The 19563-nt window shown below is 39.8% G+C and overlaps 2 protein-coding genes across 3 annotated transcripts in view; one reads left to right on the top strand and one right to left on the bottom strand.

The window, feature by feature from the left end:
- The first annotated feature begins 734 nt into the window (after positions 1–734).
- On the top strand, positions 735–18240 carry LOC133639785 (MAPK regulated corepressor interacting protein 2-like). The gene is made up of 5 exons (XM_062033387.1): positions 735–1142; positions 1228–1297; positions 11034–11167; positions 13399–13506; positions 17807–18240. Exons 1-5 carry the CDS (start codon positions 911–913, stop codon positions 17875–17877), a joined length of 615 nt encoding a protein of 204 aa, XP_061889371.1. The 5' UTR covers positions 735–910; the 3' UTR covers positions 17878–18240.
- LOC133639777 (structure-specific endonuclease subunit SLX4-like) overlaps positions 16893–19563 on the bottom strand; it is a 28522-nt gene continuing 25851 nt past the window's right edge. The window contains exon 15 of one of the 2 annotated variants that reach the window (XM_062033376.1): positions 16893–18866. The gene's annotated coding sequence lies outside the window, so the exon portion shown is untranslated. The remainder of the gene's footprint in view (positions 18867–19563) is intronic. The other variant, XM_062033375.1, reaches the window with a different exon arrangement.

Raw genomic sequence — 19563 nt, 5'->3', positions numbered from 1 at the left:
TTTTACTTTACTGATTGATTGATTGATTGAAACTTTTATTAGTAGATTGCACAGTACAGTACATATTCTGTACAATTGACCACTAAATGGTAACACCCGAATAAGTTTTTCAACTTGTTTAAGTCGGGGTCCACGTTAATCAATTCATGGTAAATATCACAATATTACAATATATTACAAATATTAGTCTCTGTGATGAGGTGGCGACTTGTCCAGGGTGTACCCCGCTTTCCGCCCATGTGCAGCTGAGACAGGCTACAGCACCCCCCCGCGACCCCATAAAGGACAAGCGGTAGAAAATGGAAGGGTCGGGAAATATTAGTCTTTAACCAAATTTAGCATGCTTTTATTCTCACGACAGGGCGAAATCTACTTGAATGAATCGTCATAGATTCTTTCAATACTAAACTGGGCTTTATTTTGGTTTGGTGTCGAGTAGAGTCAAGTTTGTTAGATTTACATTTTTAAGTTTGATACTATATGCGCACTTTAGGATCACAAACATATTCATGTTTTTGAATTTAGTTTTGTTTTGTACATGGGCCTCTGTTCAAAGTATACTGTTAACTATATTTTGTATACAGGTTGTCCTTTTAGTACAACTTTTAGTTCCGTTAAACGTGTGCTGGCATGACAATGAAGTTCCTTGTATATTATTGTGAAATGACCAACCGGAAGTGATTGCAACGATAGCTGGACGACTTGACGCCGGTTGTCGGGGGGGGGGGAGGAACACTACCGTGGTGAGAATAAAGTGAGCAGTGCCCTTGCGTCCAGTCACAGCGCGGCGGTACCGGCGAACACCACCGCTTCTCCAACAGGACACCGGAGGTCAAGTGCTCCACCGGAAGTGCGCGTTATGTCCGTAAGTGTTTGACGTACCCAGCATGTGGAGCCACTTTCTCCTTGGATGACCTTACGCTCCGCGGGGGGGGGGCAGAACACCTTACCGAGTGCGTGCTCTCACATCCGGGCAACAAGTCCACTCTCGTGCCGCGTGACGTCACCACCGCGGTGGCGAAGTTTCGAGCGGACATCTCTTTCCTTTCCCGAAGCGGCACACTTTCCACGCTGGTGTCGTCACATGATGTACACCATCACCAGAGGGCCCAGCAAACTTGTTACACAACGGAGGACGACAGGTGAGGCGTGTTGTTGCCTATATACACGTGATGATGCAATGTGACGTCAGGCAATTATACAACGTGCGCTTTTACTTGGCGTCAGGTCCCACGCAACAAATCGACAGCAAATTAGCCGAGTCGAAGCACAAGCCGACGACGTGGCTCACTTCAAAGTAAGTACTTCTTCATTTAAAGTAAGTACAGTTTTCATTTAAAGTGAGGACGTCTTCCAAATAAGTACTTCTTCCTGGGAGCCATGACACAGCAGTTTTCGCGTGTGTTATTGTGACGTCACTTGTTCGTGTGAAAAACTCCTTTCACTAGTGATGGTTGATGAGGCGTCATGGAGCGTTTCGACACATTGCAAAACTGTATTGATACTGTGTCACTCAATACTGACATCTGCTGGACATTAAAAATCCCTACAGGCAACCTATGGACCGACTCAACTGACACTGATTTTATGACCTAGTACAGGGGTCGCCCTAGCGCCGCCCTAGTGGCTCTCTGGAGCTTTTTCAAAAATGTATGAAAAATGGAAAAATGAGGGGGAAAAAATATATATTTTTTTTAATAATGTTTCTGTAGGAGGACAAACATGACACAAACCTCCCTAATTGTTATAAACCACACTGTTTATATTAAACATGCTTCACTGATTCGAGTATTTGGCGAGCGCCGTTTTGTCCTACTAATTTTGGTGGTCTTTGAACTCACCGTAGTTTGTTTACATGTATAACTTTCTAGGACGGGTCGGCAACCCGCGGCTCTTTAGCTCCGCCCTAGTGGCTCTCTGGAGCTTTTTCAAAAATGTATGAAAAATGGAAAAAGATGAGGGGAAAAAAATATACTTTTTGTTTTAATAATGTTTCTGTAGGAGGACAAACATGACACAAACCTCCCTAATTGTTATAAAGCACACTGTTGTTATACATGCTTCACTGACTCGAGTATTTGGCGAGCGCCGTTTTGTCCTACTTATTTTGGCGGTCCTTGAATTCACCATAGTTTATTTACATGTATAACTTTCTCCAACTTTCTAGGACGGGTCGGCAACCCGCGGCTCTTTAGCGCCGCTCTAGTGGCTCTCTGGAGCTTTTTCAAAAATGTATAAAAAATGGGAAAAGATGAGGGGAAAACTTTTTTTTTTTTGTTTTAATAATGTTTCTGTAGGAGGACAAACATGACACAAACCTCCCTAATTGTTATAAAGCACACTGTTTATGTTATACACATACTTGCCAACCCTCCCGTTTTTAGCGGGAGAATCCCGATATTCAGCGCCTCTCCCGACAACCTCCCGACAGAGATTTTCTCCCGACAAACTCCCGGTATTCAGCCGGAGCTGGAGGCCACGCCCCCCCCCAAAAAAAAGTCTGCCGCAGCTGCGATTGGACCTGACCAGCCTCCGGGTACAAGTACTGGAGTACCAATTGCTTGCCAGGGAAGATCTTCCCCAGGAAGCAAGGATTGACCGGTTTTGGGCCATGCTAGGGAGAGATGGAAGTTTCCACACTCTCGTGCATTTGATGAAAGCACTTTTGTGCGTGCCACACAGCAATGCATCATCAGAGAGGGTGTTCAGCATGGTTAGAAAAATAGTGACAGAGAATAGAAAGAGGATGGACAATTCAACCCTTAACAAAGCATTGTACTTTCAAGTACAACAATGAGTAGATGAGTGTTGTGTGTGTGTGTGTGTATATGTGTAAATAAATGAACACTAAAATTCAAGTATTTATTTTATTTATATAATAAAATCTATATATATATATATATATATATATATATATATATATATATATATATATATATATATGTATGTATGTATGTATGTATGTAACGGTGTAGAAACAGACGTTCATTATGCTTGATTAAATTATGAATGAAGTGTTGCAACAGCGCCTGTTGCTGGCGAGAAGTGGTATGTACTTTACCTGCGGGAAGTGCTCAGAACTGTGACGCCTTCCAATTGATGATCCCGTGACCCAAGTGGACTCACAGTCTCACAATTTGCACTGTTTTGCAGGACACTGTAATAAAATAAATTCATAATCCACCTGGTGCCAGTGATATGTTGAAGCGACAGCAGTGTGGAGCTGCATTTTGCCACATACAGCTGTGGACCGTCACATATATATATATATATATATATATATATATATATATATATATATATATATATATATATATATATATATATATATATAGCTAGAATTAACTGAAAGTCAAGTATTTATATATATATATATATATATATATATATGAAATACTTGAGTTGGTGAATTCTAGCTGTAAATATACTCTCCTCTTAACCACGCCCCTAACCAAGCCCCCCACCTCCCGATATTGGAGGTCTCAAGGTTGGCAAGTATGGTTATACATGCTTCACTGATTCGAGTATTTGGCGAGCGCCGTTTTGTCCTACTAATTTTGGCGGTCCTTGAACTCACCGTAGTTTGTTTACATGTATAACTTTCTAGGACAGGGGTCGGCAACCCGCGGCTCTTTAGCGCCGCCCTAGTGGCTCTCTGGAGCTTTTTCAAAAATGTATGAAAAATGGAAAAAGTTGAGGGGAAAAAATACATTTTTTATTTTAATATGGTTTCTGTAGGAGGACAAACATGACACAAACCTCCCTAATTGTTGTAAAGCACACTGTTTATATTAAACATGCTTCACTGATTCGAGTATTTGGCGAGCGCCGTTTTGTCCTACTAATTTTGGCGGTCCTTGAACTCACCGTAATTTGTTTACATCAGGGGTGTCCAAACTTTTTCCACTGAGGGCCGCACACGGAAAAATTAAAGCAGGCGGGGGCCATTTTGATATTTTTAATTTTCAAAGCATAACAAAATATATGGATTTTGTTTGTTTTTTACCTTTTTTACCATTTATTTAGGGCTCCCGGGGACCATAAAGGGTCAAAGTCATTAAAATGTTAAAAACAAGTCAAATTATTATTTTTTTAATTTATATAACGCTTACAGTATATCAACTTCAGGTTGATATAAAGTTTAAAAAAACAAAAAGGTTTTATGCCTTTTCTGTCAAAGACAACTTTAGTTTTTTATTATAAAACTGAAATATGCAGTATTTCCCCCACTGCCCAAAACATTCAGAAAGCAATGTTTGTTGTGAAGTAATTAGAGCCTTAAAAATATCAATAATGCAGGACACCATTGATTATTATTTTTGAGTAACCACAGTGAAAAGATAAATAAAATCCCATTAAATATATTTGGTATCCAAAAGGTGCCCCACTCAGAAAGTGATACATTTTTATTAGTTGTTTTTTTTAACTTTCAACACTTAAGTTACGAGATCAACTTCAGATATATCTGTCGATTTTACGTTTTGAACTATTATTTTGTTTGTTTTATGCTCTTTTGTCAAATAAATTCTTGATGTTTTTGTATGGCAACCACACAATATGTGCAATATTTTCCACATAAAACATTTTAAAGTGAAATATTTGAAATAATTGGAGCCTTGAATAGGTCAATAATTCATTATAACATTGATTTTTTATTTTTTTTGGAGCAATGGCAAAAAAAGAAAAAATAAAGATAGACAAAAGAGAAAAAAACCCCTGCATGGTAGCTTTGTGTCAACATTGCAACTTTTTCTAGTTAGATTTCACCTCATTCCACTTTTTTAAATGTTTGTTTAATTTTTGCAATAGCATTTCCAGAATGTGTGGCGGGCCGGTAAACAATTAGCTGCGGGCCACAAATGGCCCCCGGGCCGCACTTTGGACACCCCTGGTTTACATGTATAACTTTCTAGGACAGGGGTCGGCAACCCGAGGCTCTAGAGCTGCATGCGGCTCTTTAGCGCCGCCCCAGTGGCTATCTGGAGCTTTTTCAAAAATGTATGAAAAATGGAAAAAGATGAGGGGAAAAAAATATATTTTTTGTTTTAATAATGTTTCTGTTGGAGGACAAACATGACAGAAACCTCCCTAATTGTTATAAAGCACACTGTTTGTTATACATGCTTCACTGACTCGAGTATTTGGCGAGCGCCGTTTTGTCCTACTTATTTTGGCGGTCCTTGAATTCACCGTAGTTTATTTACATGTATAACTTCCTCCAACTTTCTAGGACAGGGGTCGGCAACCCGCGGCTCTTTAGCGCCGCCCTAGTGGCTCTCTGGAGCTTTTTCAAAAATGTATGAAAAATGGAAAAAGATGAGGGGAAAACATTTTTTGTTTTGTTTTAATATGGTTTCTGTAGGAGGACAAACATGACACAAACCTCCCTAATTGTTATAAAGCACACTGTTTATGTTATACATGCTTCACTGATTCGAATATTTGGCGAGCGCCATTTTGTCCTACTAATTTTGGCGGTCCTTGAACTCACCGTAGTTTGTTTACATGTATAACTTTCTCTGACTTTCTAGGACGTGTTTTATGCCACTTCTTTTTCTGTATCATTTTGTCCACCAAACTTTTAACGTTGTGCATGAATGCACAAAGGTGAGTTTTGTTGATGTTATTGACTTGTGTGGAGTGCTAATCAGACATATTTGGTCACTGCATGACTGCAAGCTAATCGATGCTAACATGCTATTTAGGCTAGCTATATGTACATATTGCATCATTATGCCTCATTTGTAGGTATATTTGAGGTCATTTAGTTTCCTTTAAGTCATCTTTTTCAATTTATATCTCATGACACACTATCTGTATGTAATATGGCTTTTAATTTTTTGCGGCTCCAGACAGATTTGTTTTTGTATTTTTGGTCCAATATGGCTCTTTCAACATTTTGGGTTGCCGACCCCTGACCTAGTATATACAATAATATAAACTAGTGATGGGTCCGGCAACACCGATGCATCGGCGCATGCGTCGAGCTCATAGAGCGATACCCTGTGTCGGTGCGCGTATCGCTTTTAGAAAGTCACGTGACCGAACACGAGCTGTTTTGGTCACGTGACCGCTCATGAACTGTATCGCACTGGCGCCTGCGCGCCAAACTGTTTATTAGGAAGCGGCGCAATGCGTGTTGTTGACGAACACCGTTAGGGCCGCTTGTTGTCACTGTCACTCAAAGTTGCATTTCAAAATTACACAGAATAAATGTGTTTATTTTGTTTAGAATTCAGATGGGTTTGATTTGGTGCGCGGCATATATTGGCTGTGCGGTGCACGGTGTGCGCAGAGGACGCTTGAGCACTGCACAATTGCGCAGGCGCGCACCTTAGAGGGAACGTTGCTCACAGGGCACAGAGGAGGCGTCAGTGCGATACAGTTCGCGTATCGGTCACGTGACCAAAGCAGCTCATGATCGGTCACATGACTTTCTAAAAGCGGTACGCGCACCGACACAGGGTTTCGCTCTATGAGCTCGACGCATCTGTGTTGCAGGACCCATCACTACTGTTACTAGAGAAGGTACAGGAATATGACGGCGTGGCGAAGTTGGTAGAGTGGCCGTGCCAGCAATCGGAAGGTTGCTGGTTACTGGGGTTCAATCCCCACCTTCTACCATCCTAGTCACGATACATGTTCACATTATTTGACTGTATCTAAAAAAGATAAAAATATATTTTTATTTAAACGAAGATATGAAATAATACTAAATGAAATACAATGACTTGGTTTATATTATTGTATATACTAGGTCATCAAATCAGTGTCAGTTGAGTCGGTCCATAGGTTGCCTGTAGGGATTTTTAATGTCCAGCAGATGTCAGTATTGAGTGACACAGTATCAATACAGTTTTGCAATGTGTCGAAACGCTTCATGAGGCCTCATCAACCCATCACTAAAAACCAAGTCATTGTATTTCATTTAGGATTATTTCATATCTTCATTTAAATAAAAATATATTTTTATCTTTTTTAGATACAGTCAATAAATAATGTGAACATGTATCATAACATGGAAATCTAAGAGAACGTGTTGTGAATGAGGATGTTTGAGGACTGGGAATTTATTTTATTTTATTTTTTACACATTTTTATTTAAAAAAAACAGTTTTTCCAACGTATTAAATTTTAGACGATATCTCTTCTTAGTTATTATTTCTCCGGCTGTAGAAAAGACCCGCTCACAGGGCACAGAGGAGGCGTCAGTGCGACACAGTTCGCGTATCGGTCACGTGACCGAAACAGCTCATGATCGGTCACGTGACTTTCTAAAAGCGGTACGCGCACCGACACAGGGTTTTGCTCTATGAGCTCGACGCATGCGTTGCCGGACCCATCACTACCTTTCACTTTAACCAAGTATTCCAAATGGCTGGAATGTGCCGTTTATTTTTAGTGTCAAGCCAAATATTTGTGTTGAACTGAACAAATTATTCCTGTTACTTAAAGGCCTACTGAAATGATTTTTTTTTATTTAAACGGGGATAGCAGATCCATTCTATGTGTCATACTTGATCATTTCGCGATATTGCCATATTTTTGCTGAAAGGATTTAGTAGAGAACATCGACGATAAAGTTGCAACTTTTGGTCGCTGTTAAAAAAAGCCTTGCCTGTACCGGAAGTTGCGTGACGTGAACAGTTGAAAGGCTCCTCACATTTTCCTATTGTTTTCAACGCAGCTAGAGCAATTCGGACCAAGAAAGCGACGATTACCCCATTAATTTGAGCGAGGATGAAAGATTCGTGGATGAGGAACGTTAGAGTGAAGGACTAGAATTTTGAAATGAAAACAGAGCTTTTTTGTATTATATTCAATGGGGTACCAATACTTCCGTATCAACCGTTTACATCACGCGCATACGTCATCATATCTAGACGTTTTCAACCGGAAGTGTGGCGGGAAATTTAAAATTGCACTTTATAAGTTAACCCGGCTGTATTGGCATGTGTTGCAATGTTAAGATTTCATCATTGATATATAAACTATCAGACTGCGTGGTTGGTAGTAGTGGCTTTCAATAGGCCTTTAAATGAGTTTGTGTATTTATTATTTTACAAGTGAACACAACAAACGGCATATATATTGACAATATACAAACTCAGAGGTGTCAAACTCATTTTATATATATTATTTATTTATTTTTATTATTACTTATGGAGTATATTGTAAATAAATTGAGAACAGGAAGTGAACAAATGTTTTAGCAACTGTTATGTAAAGGAAAAGGGGTAGGATTAAATAAGCTCTGCTTCTTCCTACTCCTTTTCGAACATGTTCGAATCATGGTTCCAGACAAACAGAATTCAAGTAATGGAGTGGCCAGCACAATCCCCGAACCTTAATCCCATTGAAAACTTTTGGGCTGACATAAAAAATGCTGCTCATGAGTCAAAGCCAAGAAATGCAGAGGAATTGTGGAACGTAGTCCAATTGTCCTTGGCTGCAATACCTGTTGACCGGTGCCAGAAGTTGGTGGACTCCATGTGCCACAGATGTGAAGCAGTTATCAGAAAACGTGGTTATGCAACTAAATTGTAGTTAATAATTCTAAGGATAGTTGAATCTGCAAGCCTTTCTTAGTTTATACAGTACATTTGAGTTTTGTAAAGAAAGATGTCAACACTGCTATTTTTTAGTTTTATATTTCTTGACTTTCTGTAAAATATTGTCAAATGAAATTACTTTTTTCCAATTTTCTGGCTTTGAAATAGAATGTGCAGTGTCCCCAATGCATTTGTGTTTATTAAAATGCAATTTATTTGAAGAATTTTGAGGTTTACTCACCTTTTTTAAACACACTGCTATTATTATGAACATAACTGTACTTTATAAAAATGTGGTATTGTGTAAACAATGTCATTTTTGCTTCAAGGTGGAGTTGGGTTTCTTCCTACTCCTTTTCGGGTGTTTTGGATATTGCTTTCAAAATTTGCTCCAAATAAACAACTTTTTATTTGATATTTAGCTCTACTAAATGAATATGTCGTTAATACACCAACAGTGTGACCTAGTTCCTCTACATCTGTGGTTTGAAAACAATTTTCACCAAGTACCACCTCAGAAAATACTTGGCTCTCCAAGCACCACCATAATGACCAGCATTAAAATACAGTAGCGTAGTAGGCCCAAGTGTTCATTAAAACAATCCAGAAGTTTTATGTAACAAGAATATTTAATATTTTGGGCCACAACTTGAACAGTAACACTGTTTGAATATAGGAAAATAAAACCACTTTACTTCAATCCTGCTCTATATAAATGTAAATGACATTTATGGTGCCCCCTATGGGTTGTGATCCAAATACTTTGTAAGACATGCTAGCATAAATGTATTACAAATGCTTAAGAGTTTAATAATCATTCGTTGCTTGATGTTTTTAAAGCACACCTCTTAAAGTTGTGTAATCAATTCCAGAGTGATTCAGTTTTGCACAATGCAGGTTGTGAGAACTCTTGACTTTATAAACAGCGCCACCATGTGGGGTACGTACTGTATTTGTCAGGATTATAACGTTCTTTTTGCGGTAGAGCTTCCTGTTACGTTACGGTAATAAATACTATTTTCTAATCTGTAAACATCCGAAGGTCACAAGCAATTATTTCAAAGCAAATTCTGTCTATAATCCAGATAGAGCAGCATTTAAAAATGTAACCTGGTGAGTCAAATATTGTTCCATCTTGTCTCAGCAGGTGTTGACACTCAGTAATGTCCACATGTGTATGAAACACTGAATTGGTAGTAGCTACTACTTGTCAGGATCTTATGTACGCACCAGTGTGTGTACAGTATATAAGGCACACCCACAACATTTTTTAATAAAAAAAGAAAAAGTTTCCGTATATTAGCCGTACCAGACTATAAGCCACAAAATGTAAATGTTTATTGACATACCTTTTTTTAAAATTGTGTTTAAACGGCTGATCAAACAAAAAAATCAGCATGGACCCACTAGCTGTGGAAGCTCGCTCTCCAATCAGCTAAACAGACTCAATAAGTCCACGGTGACATTTTGGTGAATTTACTGAGGGATTTGTGTTTTATGAAAACTACAAAACCCAAAACCAGTGAAGTTGGCACATTGTGTAAATGGTAAATACAAACAGATTACAATGATTTGCTAATCCTTTTCAACCTATATTCAATTGAATAGACTGCAAAGACAAGATATTTAATGTTGGAACTGGAAAACTTTATTTTTTCAAATATTAGCTCATTTGGAATTTGATGCCTGCAACATGTTTCAAAAAAGCTGGCACAAGTGGCAAAAAAAGACTGAGAAAGTTGGGGAATGCTCATCAAACACTTATTTGGAACAGTGCACAGGTGAACAGGCTAATTGGGAACAGGTGGGTGCCATGATTGGGTATAGAAGCAGCTTCCATGAAATGCTCAGTCATTCACAAACAAGGACGGGGCGTGGGTCACCACTTTGTGAACAAATGCGTGAGCAAATTGTTTTAAAACATTTCTCAACCAGACATTGCAAGGAATTTAGGGATTTCACCATCTACACTCTGTAATATCATCAAAAGGTTTATAGAATCAGGAGAAATCACTGCACGTAAGTGGCAAGGCTGAAACCCAACATTGAATGCCCGTGACCTTCGATCCCTCAGGCGGTACTGCATCAAAAAGCGAAATCAGTGTGTAAAGGATATCACCACATGGGCTCAGGAACACTTCAGAAAACCACTGCCAGTAACTACAGTTGGTTGCTACATCTGTAAGTGCAAGTTAAAACTCTACTATGCAAAGCCAAATATCTGTCTTTGCAGTTTATTCAATTGAATATAAATTGAACAAATCATTGTATTCTGTTTTTATTTTACGAATTACACAACGTGCCAACTTCACTGGTCTTAGGTTTTGTATTTGCATTATGGTTGTCAGCGGGAAAAAAATACATAAATTGGCTGCACCGTTTTATAAACTGTAGGGTTCAAAGCGTATGAAAAAATGACTGTAATCTGTGGTATTGTAGTATATAGTTGTGGTTATTAATGACACATGTTTCACCTCACAGTGCTCCAACCCCAAAGATCGTGTTCAACCGCCTCAATGGGAAGCGTTACCACGGTGCGTCCACACAGAAGGTCGACAGCCCGGCAGAGGGGTTCACACCCGCGCACGAGGAGAACGTCAAATTTGTATATGAAGGTAAGTAAGACCTGGGGCCGTATTTATCAAGCGTCTTAGAGTGCCCTTTTACACTTAAGTCCTGAGAATTTGCGAAATTTAGTCCTACTCTGAAACTTAAGAATAAAAGCTATTTATCAACTTTCTTAAGTCTAAGAATCACTCTTACTCTCCACGATATTTAAGAGACCTTCAGAGGTGTCCTAAGTGGTTAGGAGTTGCCAGCAGGGGGTGGCACTGAGGCGAGAGAGACGTGGCCGAACGTTCAGGGAGCGGAAGGATGTCCTGGCTTTGTTTGATGATGAGCAGCTGATCAAACGGTATCGTTTAGACAGAGCGGGTATTATTTTTGTCACAGATTTAATAATTTTCGATTCCATGTTGATTTCTGCATGTGGCTGCAGTGGGCTAGTTTATATAGAGCCACCCACACCAGTTTCAAATTAGTTGCCTTATTAATGAATTGGAAAGAAAATGTTATGAGAGTAGCGTATGTGTGTGTGTGGCCCTTTAATAGGGGACAGCATGTGAGGAGAGTGACTTCAGTGAGTGTGTAGGCGAGAGAAGAGAGGGAGCGGTAGCGTGAGCGGGGACTAGTTTGTTTTGTGTTGGATTGGCTGTGTACAAGCAATCAATAAAGCAAGATTTGCAACTAATCGCCGGACTCATCATTCACCCTAAAGTCGTCCGCTGTGGAGACCCACTGCCGGGTAAAGTGAAGGGTGTTGCCCCGAGCATACATCCTGGAGAAGTGTCTCCCCTGCGCTCTGCGACTACGGTCTGGGAGCAGGAAGCAGGAAAGGTGCAACAAAAAGGAAACATTTATTTTTGATTCATTGCCAATATTGTTTGTTTGTTTTGTAGTTTACTGTCAAAATATACACTCCCATTGTCCACTTAGATATTTCTAAGATATTTCTTTATTCTTAGACAAGGGATTCCCTTCCGTGATTGGTCATTTCTATGGACACAGAAATGACGCCACCTAAAATTCCGTTTACGGCACATAGTAATGTCATAATTCAGCTCTGAGTGTGACACTTAAGATTCAGTCCTACACTTCGCTGAAAGTGTGAGTAAGACGCTCGATAACTAACTTTTAAGTGCAGCTTTCAGCGAAGAATTTCTTTACTCATAAGTCAACTCTTAGCAGACTTCTTAGGAGTAATTCTAAGAAGCTTGATAAATACGGCCCCTGGTGTCATTTGCAACACAAATAGCTTAGAGGTCAAATCAAGTCTGTCCAAAGTACATGCAAGTTTCAAACACCACTCACTTATTACTTCTCTTGTAGAATCCACTTCCTGTGGTTAATCTATGACTTGTTTTTGGCTCCACGTCAGTAAGTCTCATTAACATCAAATCCACAATAAAGACAATGTTAGATAAGATTCACGCTTACAACAAAGTGTAGTTTATCTCTAATCCTGATACAAAGTCTGCTCATTAGCCAACTAGTTCACTCATACTTGCTGGGTCAAAGTTCACCGTGTGCACATAACATTTAAAAGTAACTTATTAGAGTCAAGTGCAGCCACTTAGTAACTAGTTATACATGTCTCCTCCTCTTTAAATGTCTATTATTCAACTTTGTCCTGCAATTCAGTCTTGTGGAAATGTTTGTGTGTTTGCAGACTGCAGCACTTACACACTTTTGATTCACACAAAAACATTGTTTCTCTTTGTGGTCGCAGCAACATTTAATCAGCCTAGTTAGTATAAGCATCTTTAGTAGGAAGCAGCACACTTCTAAATGACAGCAATAATTATGGTTGTGGTATTAAATGGCAATGGTAAATGGGTTGTACTTGTATAGTGCTTTTCTACCTTTTAAGGTAGTCAAAGCGCTTTGACACTATTTCCACATTCACCCATTCACACACTGATGGCGGGAGCTGCCATGCAAGGCCCTAACCACGACCCATCAGGAGCAAGGGTGAAGTGTCTTGCTCAAGGACACAACGGGCGTGACTAGGTTGGTAGAAGGTGGGGATTGAACCAGGAACCCTCAAGTTGGTGGCACGGCCACTTTTCAAACGCCGTCCCCATTAGTTTATAGTTCAACCTTGCATACAGTTACAATATGGTATGTCATATATTTACACTTTCACATTACCGTACATGTCCCTAAAAGGAGTAGGAAGAAGCAGAGCCTAATTGATCCTAGACCTTCTCCATCTCATATTATCTAGGCCTTGTTTTCCTGTTGAACATGTTTGTGTTGTTCATCAAGTCGTCTGTTTCCCCCCCAGCATGGCGAGAGGTGCAGCAGGAGTTGGGCGATGAAGACGTCAAGGACTCGACGGGCAGCCAAGGACCCGTTCAGTACACCGAGAAGATTCCCAATTCTGCCATAAAGAGTAAGTACCTGCTTCTTTAGAAACATTACCAAGCATGTTTATAAACTGTCACAATCTGCAACCATCACCCGCTAGTAAACATGTCGCTTGTGTACTCTCGCAAACCTTCAAAGACGCTACTCGACTAATTCCATGTGAAAGGAGTGCATGTGTGACCTTTCACCTCATCCATCTCAAGCATCTTTGGTTGGATGGCGACTACAAATGTGAGCGATACTCAAAAATAGTGTTCCATAAAGGGTTGTGCGGGTGCAGGAGGGTCTACAACCAGAAAGTGAGCTACAAACATGAAGTCAAAGTAATATTTAGAAATATACGTAGGAACTATTCTGTCGTTTCTTTTTGTGGTTGGGTTAAAAGCCATACTTTCAAGTCGGCCCCCAAGGGCCTCATCTACTTAAGGTTTGCATACATGTGTTAAAACACGTGCAGACTTGATAGCACACGCAAAGCTGATCTACTAGGATTGCGTCTGTTAAATGAGCAAAATAAGGAGTGCTATCCATTTAGTGCAGGGGTGGGCAATTAATGTTTACCGGGGGCCACATGAGCAACCCGAGCACTGCTGGAGGGCCACATCGACAATATTTCAATTAAATTTTGCTCAATATTATTTTTGATATATACCGTAAGATAAATAATAATAATAATAATTAATAATAATAGTAATATTTCAACATAGTGTGTGTAACAGCATTCCATGACTAATATAAATAAATTAACATTAATAATAAATGACAGTAAAATAAGCACACGTATGACTGAGGAGTCATAGTGTAACTTTGTGTGGTGTTTGAGTTGTCTGACTTTTTGTGTGGCCATAAACGCACCAGTGGTTTAGTGCTATGCGTGTTGGTGACAGATGACAAGTTGGTTTTGGCCTGGTTTGTACGGCAGAAAATGACTAGTTTTTCGAGATAGAAGTGTTTTACTCATGTTTTTGGTGTGGTTATGTCCGAATATAAACAGTTTTGTTCAATAAAGTGATCGATATAATTCCTGTCCTCGAAGCATCTCGATAGACGTTACAATAATTGAACGGTGTTGACGAACACCGTTAGGGCCGCTTGTTGTCACTGTCACTCAAAGTTGCATTGCAAAATTACGTAGAATAAATATGTTTATTTTGTTTAGAATTCAGATGGGATTTGATTTGGTGCGCGGCATATATTTGCTGCGCACAGCAGACGCTTGAGCAGCGTTGCTTGGCAGTCCATGTCTTGTTGAAAACACGTCATTCTTCATCAACTTTTCTCTTTTTAGCGTCTCGGGTGTAAACCGTGCATCACTTGTCGCTGCATGTGCACCTTCACTCGCAGGTTACACACGGACACACGCCCATAAATAATACTTTTCAAAATAAAAGTAGCACAGTTGTATTGCGCGCACGACATAGATGTTTTTTCAACTTTATTTTGTAATTTGTAATTGCAGCTGTTCACATTCACTCACAATCACGCACACGCATACGTCCACACGGAAGTAATACAAATAACGATTTTCAAAACAAAAGCAGCACCGTTGTATTGCACACTCGACATAGATACTTTTTAAAATTTATTTTGTAATTTATAATTGGCCTCACGCGGGCCGGACAGGGACGTACAAAGGGCCGGATGCGGCCCGCGGGCCGCAGAATGCCCAGGTCTGATTTAGTGTGTTGTGTCTTCATGAATATGCAGAATATATGCTGATTATTACAACACCTTCCTTACTGGGAGGAGAATGCATATTTAGCATACTAAATGATGTATGTATTGCTGCATGTTTGAAAACACCACATGTAGGAGCATGATGGCATGAATGTGCAGTAAAGGGATGTCCCGATCCAAGTTTTTGCACTTCCGATCCGATACCGATGTTGTTTTTGCACTTCCGATCCGATACCGATACTGGCCTATCCGAGCATGTATTAAAGTTTAAAGTTTTTTAGCCTACTTAGTTGTCAGATTCATGTTGAAAAGGGTTTTAGTACTCTTGATAACAACTAACCAGCTGAATTAGGTGACTTTGAATAATACACAATGGTTGGTAACAAGAAACTGACCTGTTTATTCAAGGTTAAACACAAAATTATACATGACAAACAGAAATGGCATCATTGAACAGTAAAAAAGTGAACAGTATAAAGTGCAAATAATGCTGTAAACATTATTTAAAAAAAGCAAATCACACAAACAACCTGAGTGGGATAAAATGTCTATAACTCAGCATCAATACTTGCTCTTGAACAAGTGTAAACTTTAAAAAATATATATATCTACACACTCCCTTCAATTGTTTGCCCCCCCTGACTGCAGTCCGAGCATAACGGGGAGACTCTTTCCAACAAAGACGAGCATCGAAAGCCCACTTTACTCACAAGAGATAACGGCTCATCATCCAGAATTATTTCCTCGGCAGTGACTATTTATCCCCTGGGCTTTAGCACTGTTCAGTGGCAGTAGGTCACGCTTTGCCAACGTTTCTGTCAGAGTTAGTTGGGTAGGACCTTTCTTTTTCTTTGTCAGTTTTCTTTAGAAATTCTTCATATTCTTTACGGTGGTATTTCGCTAAATGCTTGATCAGATTTGTTGTTTTAAAATGTCTTACAACTTTACCACTACGCTTGACTTTACTGTGGCATGTTTTGCACTCTTCATCTTTTTCGTTTTGTAGGGTAAAATAATCCCACGCAGCTGACATTTTTACTGGTAACTTCCGCTCGCCTTTCGGAACCATGCACTGGCATCCGCTTCCGATTAGGACGGTTAGGACACAGACTTGTGTATGTGTTGAAGGTGTGCTGGAAAATGCGAGAACGGAAGTTAGGGAGCAGCAGAAAAGTGGAATGCATTATTTAAATCAGTGCGTTGGAAAACACGGACCGGAATTTTTTTTTAAACTGGATCTGGATCGGCATTTTCCCGTGCCTTGCCAATACGCATTTTTTGGCAAATATCGGATCGGGACAACCCTAGTGCAGTACATGATTAAATGTCTCCGTAGCGAAAGCCGCGTAGTGCACGCAAAATCCTTATATAAAGCAGTCAGTTATCAATTGTATTCGCAGTCTTAGTAGATCACACACAACAGCCACTAGTAATACACACAATTTGATAGATTGCACGTGTTTGTTTAGCACGTTGTATTTGGATTAGGGCTGGGCGATATGGCCTTTTTTTTTTAATATCTCGATATTTTTAGGCCATATCCCGATACACGATATATATCTCGATATTTTGCCTTAGCCTTGAATGAACACTTGATGCATATAATCACAGCAGTATGATGATTCTGTTTCTACATTAAAACATTCTTGTTCATACTGCATTAATATATGCTCATTTTAAACTTTCATGCAGAGAGGGAACTCACAACTAAGTCAATTCAGCAAAAGTGTATTTATTAAACAGTTATTAAGCAGTGGCACAAACATTCATGTCATTTCCAAACAGAAAGTGCAAGATTGTCAGACATTTTAAAACAAGCTATAAGTGCACTTTTGTGCATGATGTCACACAAGATATTTCAATAAGTGTCACATAAAAATGAGCTGCATATCAAATAGTATATGTCCTACGGTGTTGATGTGGAAATAGTTGCTTCGGCATTTAGTTGGTGTGGCACCGAACGGAGATGTTGACATGTAAAGACATATTCTCGCTTGAAGCAAAACCACCGCCAGACGATGGACCCCGTGCTGTTTTTCTTGGGAATTAATTATTCCTTCATTTGTTACCAGATTCGCACCTTCTTTCTCTCGTATTGCCATTCAAACCACACCGTTAGCTGTTAGCATCACAGCTAATGTTACCATGTCGCTACCTGTCTGCTCCGCGGGAGCGTTGCTCACGTGACGTATGTAAGAAGGTGCGCTTGTTTTAAGTGTCTGAGAAGGAGAGACCGGAAAGAGTGAGAAACGCATGCAGTTTAATGTCTTGATGAAATGTTGCATTTAGTCACTTTGACCTTCTATGGCGTAAAGAGGGGATGACATGATGCACACTTCCCTTCCACATTGAGTGAAGGTGTGCATAGGCCAGACTTTATGTATCTTTTTGTGTGTACACGGCTTTCTGAAATACTGAGACTGTCAGAATTCCATGCAGTTTTCTAGAAGAGGCCCATGAACATTTGTTTTGTATCTGAACAGCCTGTGGCGTGCTGACAATCTTCTTCAAAAGTAAACATATGATTTCTTTTTTTGTTGCTTATGTGGCTGTTTAGTCAGAAATGAATGTTGAGCAGTGAGTGTTTAGATGTGTACCATCTGCACAGCAAAGGAGCATGACATCACCACTCTGTTGTCTTCACACAGACTTTGTCCCTATGGACTTGGAGGAGTGGTGGGCTCAGCGCTTCCTTGCAAACATTGCAGGCCTGTCATGACTGCTTTGAGAAGCAAAGTGTTGACGCTCCACCAGCCGAGGAACCACAAGGCTCAGGAAGAGAGGCAGGTCATGGATCCAGGAAGCTTGGTGTGAAGACTTTTACGCCTTTTGGAACTTGACCTGATGCCTGGAGCGTTACTACGCTGCTTCAGGCAATACTGAGCGCACAAAAACGGCCCAGATGATATTTTGCTGCACAATGCTCCTCTCTACTTGAAGGAAACAGTTGATTGAAATTGTTTGAGAGCTTCCCTCCTTCTTCAAGTGTTCTGCTGTACCTACTCTGGCTCATCCTTTGGACCGGAATCTACTGAAGAACAATAATAAAATGTTTTTTCAGAACTCTGTTCATACTTTTGAAGCAAATACCGTATTTTTCGGACTATAAGTCGCAGTTTTTTTTCATAGTTTGGCCGGGGGTGCGACTTATACTCAGGAGCGACTTATGTGTGAAATTATTAACACATTACCGTAAAATATCAAATAATATTATTTAGCTCATTCACGTAAGAGACTAGACGTATAAGATTTTATGGGATTTAGCGATTAGGAGTGACAGATTGTTTGGTAAACGTATAGCATGTTCTATATGTTATAGTTATTTGAATGACTCTTACCATAATATGTTACGTTAACATACCAGGCACGTTCTCAGTTGGTTATTTATGCCTCATATAACGTACACTTATTCAGCCTGTTGTTCACTATTCTTTATTTATTTTAAATTGTCTTTCAAATGTCTATTCTTGGTGTTGGCTTTTATCAAATACATTTCCCCAAAAAATGCGACATGTTTTTTTCCTTCTTTATTATGCATTTTCGGCCGGTGCGACTTATACCTCCAGTGCGACTTATACTCCGAAAAATATGGTAGTTTGCACTCCTAAATTAATATTGATCAATTGAGTGCAACTGCAAATGTCTTCATTCTTGCCAAGTCTGAATTGAAACACAATCAGGAAACTCAGTCAAGACCAAACAAGGACCCTGCATACAGTCAGTAGATGTATGCCTGAATGCTTCCTTCACTCAGAAAAGAAAATGTCCCCTAACAAGAATATGCAATCAAGCAATAGAATTCAAATTCTTATTTGGCTCTGCACTTAAAGGCCTACTGAAACCCACTACTACCGACCACGCAGTCTGATAGTTTATATATCAATGATGAAATCTTAACATTATAACACATGCCAATACGGCCGGGTTAACTTATAAAGTGACATTTTAAATTTGCCGCTAAACTTCCGGTTCGAAACGCCTCTGAGGATGACGTATGCGTGTGACGTAGCCCGACGAACACGGGTATGCCTTCCACATTGAAGCCGATACGAAAAAGCTCTGTTTTCATTTCATAATTCCACAGTATTCTGGACATCTGTGTTCGTGAATCTGTTTCAATCATGTTCATTGCATTATGGAGAAGGAAGCCGAGCAAGCAAAGAAGAAAGTTGTCGGTGCGAAATGGACGTATTTTTCGAACGTAGTCAGCCACAACAGTACACAGCCGGCGCTTCTTTGTTTACATTCCCGAAAGATGCAGTCAAGATGGAAGAACTCGGATAACAGAGACTCTAACCAGGAGGACTTTTGATTTGGATACACAGACGCCTGTAGAGAACTGGGACAACACAGACTCTTACCAGGATTACTTTGATTTGGATGACAAAGACGCAGACGTGCTACT

The sequence above is a fragment of the Entelurus aequoreus genome, linkage group LG22, assembly GCF_033978785.1.
Source record: "Entelurus aequoreus isolate RoL-2023_Sb linkage group LG22, RoL_Eaeq_v1.1, whole genome shotgun sequence".
Lineage (NCBI taxonomy): Eukaryota > Metazoa > Chordata > Actinopteri > Syngnathiformes > Syngnathidae > Entelurus > Entelurus aequoreus.
The sequence above is the reverse complement of the archived record's forward strand: the minus strand, read 5'-3'. Positions and strand labels throughout refer to the sequence as shown.

Bases quoted from the DNA above. Each gene is read 5' to 3' on its own strand.
- LOC133639785 (XM_062033387.1), top strand. From the start codon at position 911: ATGACCTTACGCTCCGCGGGGGGGGGGCAGAACACCTTACCGAGTGCG. The intron at 1,143-1,227 runs GTGAGGCGTGTT...ACTTGGCGTCAG, and splicing joins TACACAACGGAGGACGACAG to GTCCCACGCAACAAATCGAC. The intron at 11,168-13,398 runs GTAAGTAAGACC...TTTCCCCCCCAG, and splicing joins CGTCAAATTTGTATATGAAG to CATGGCGAGAGGTGCAGCAG.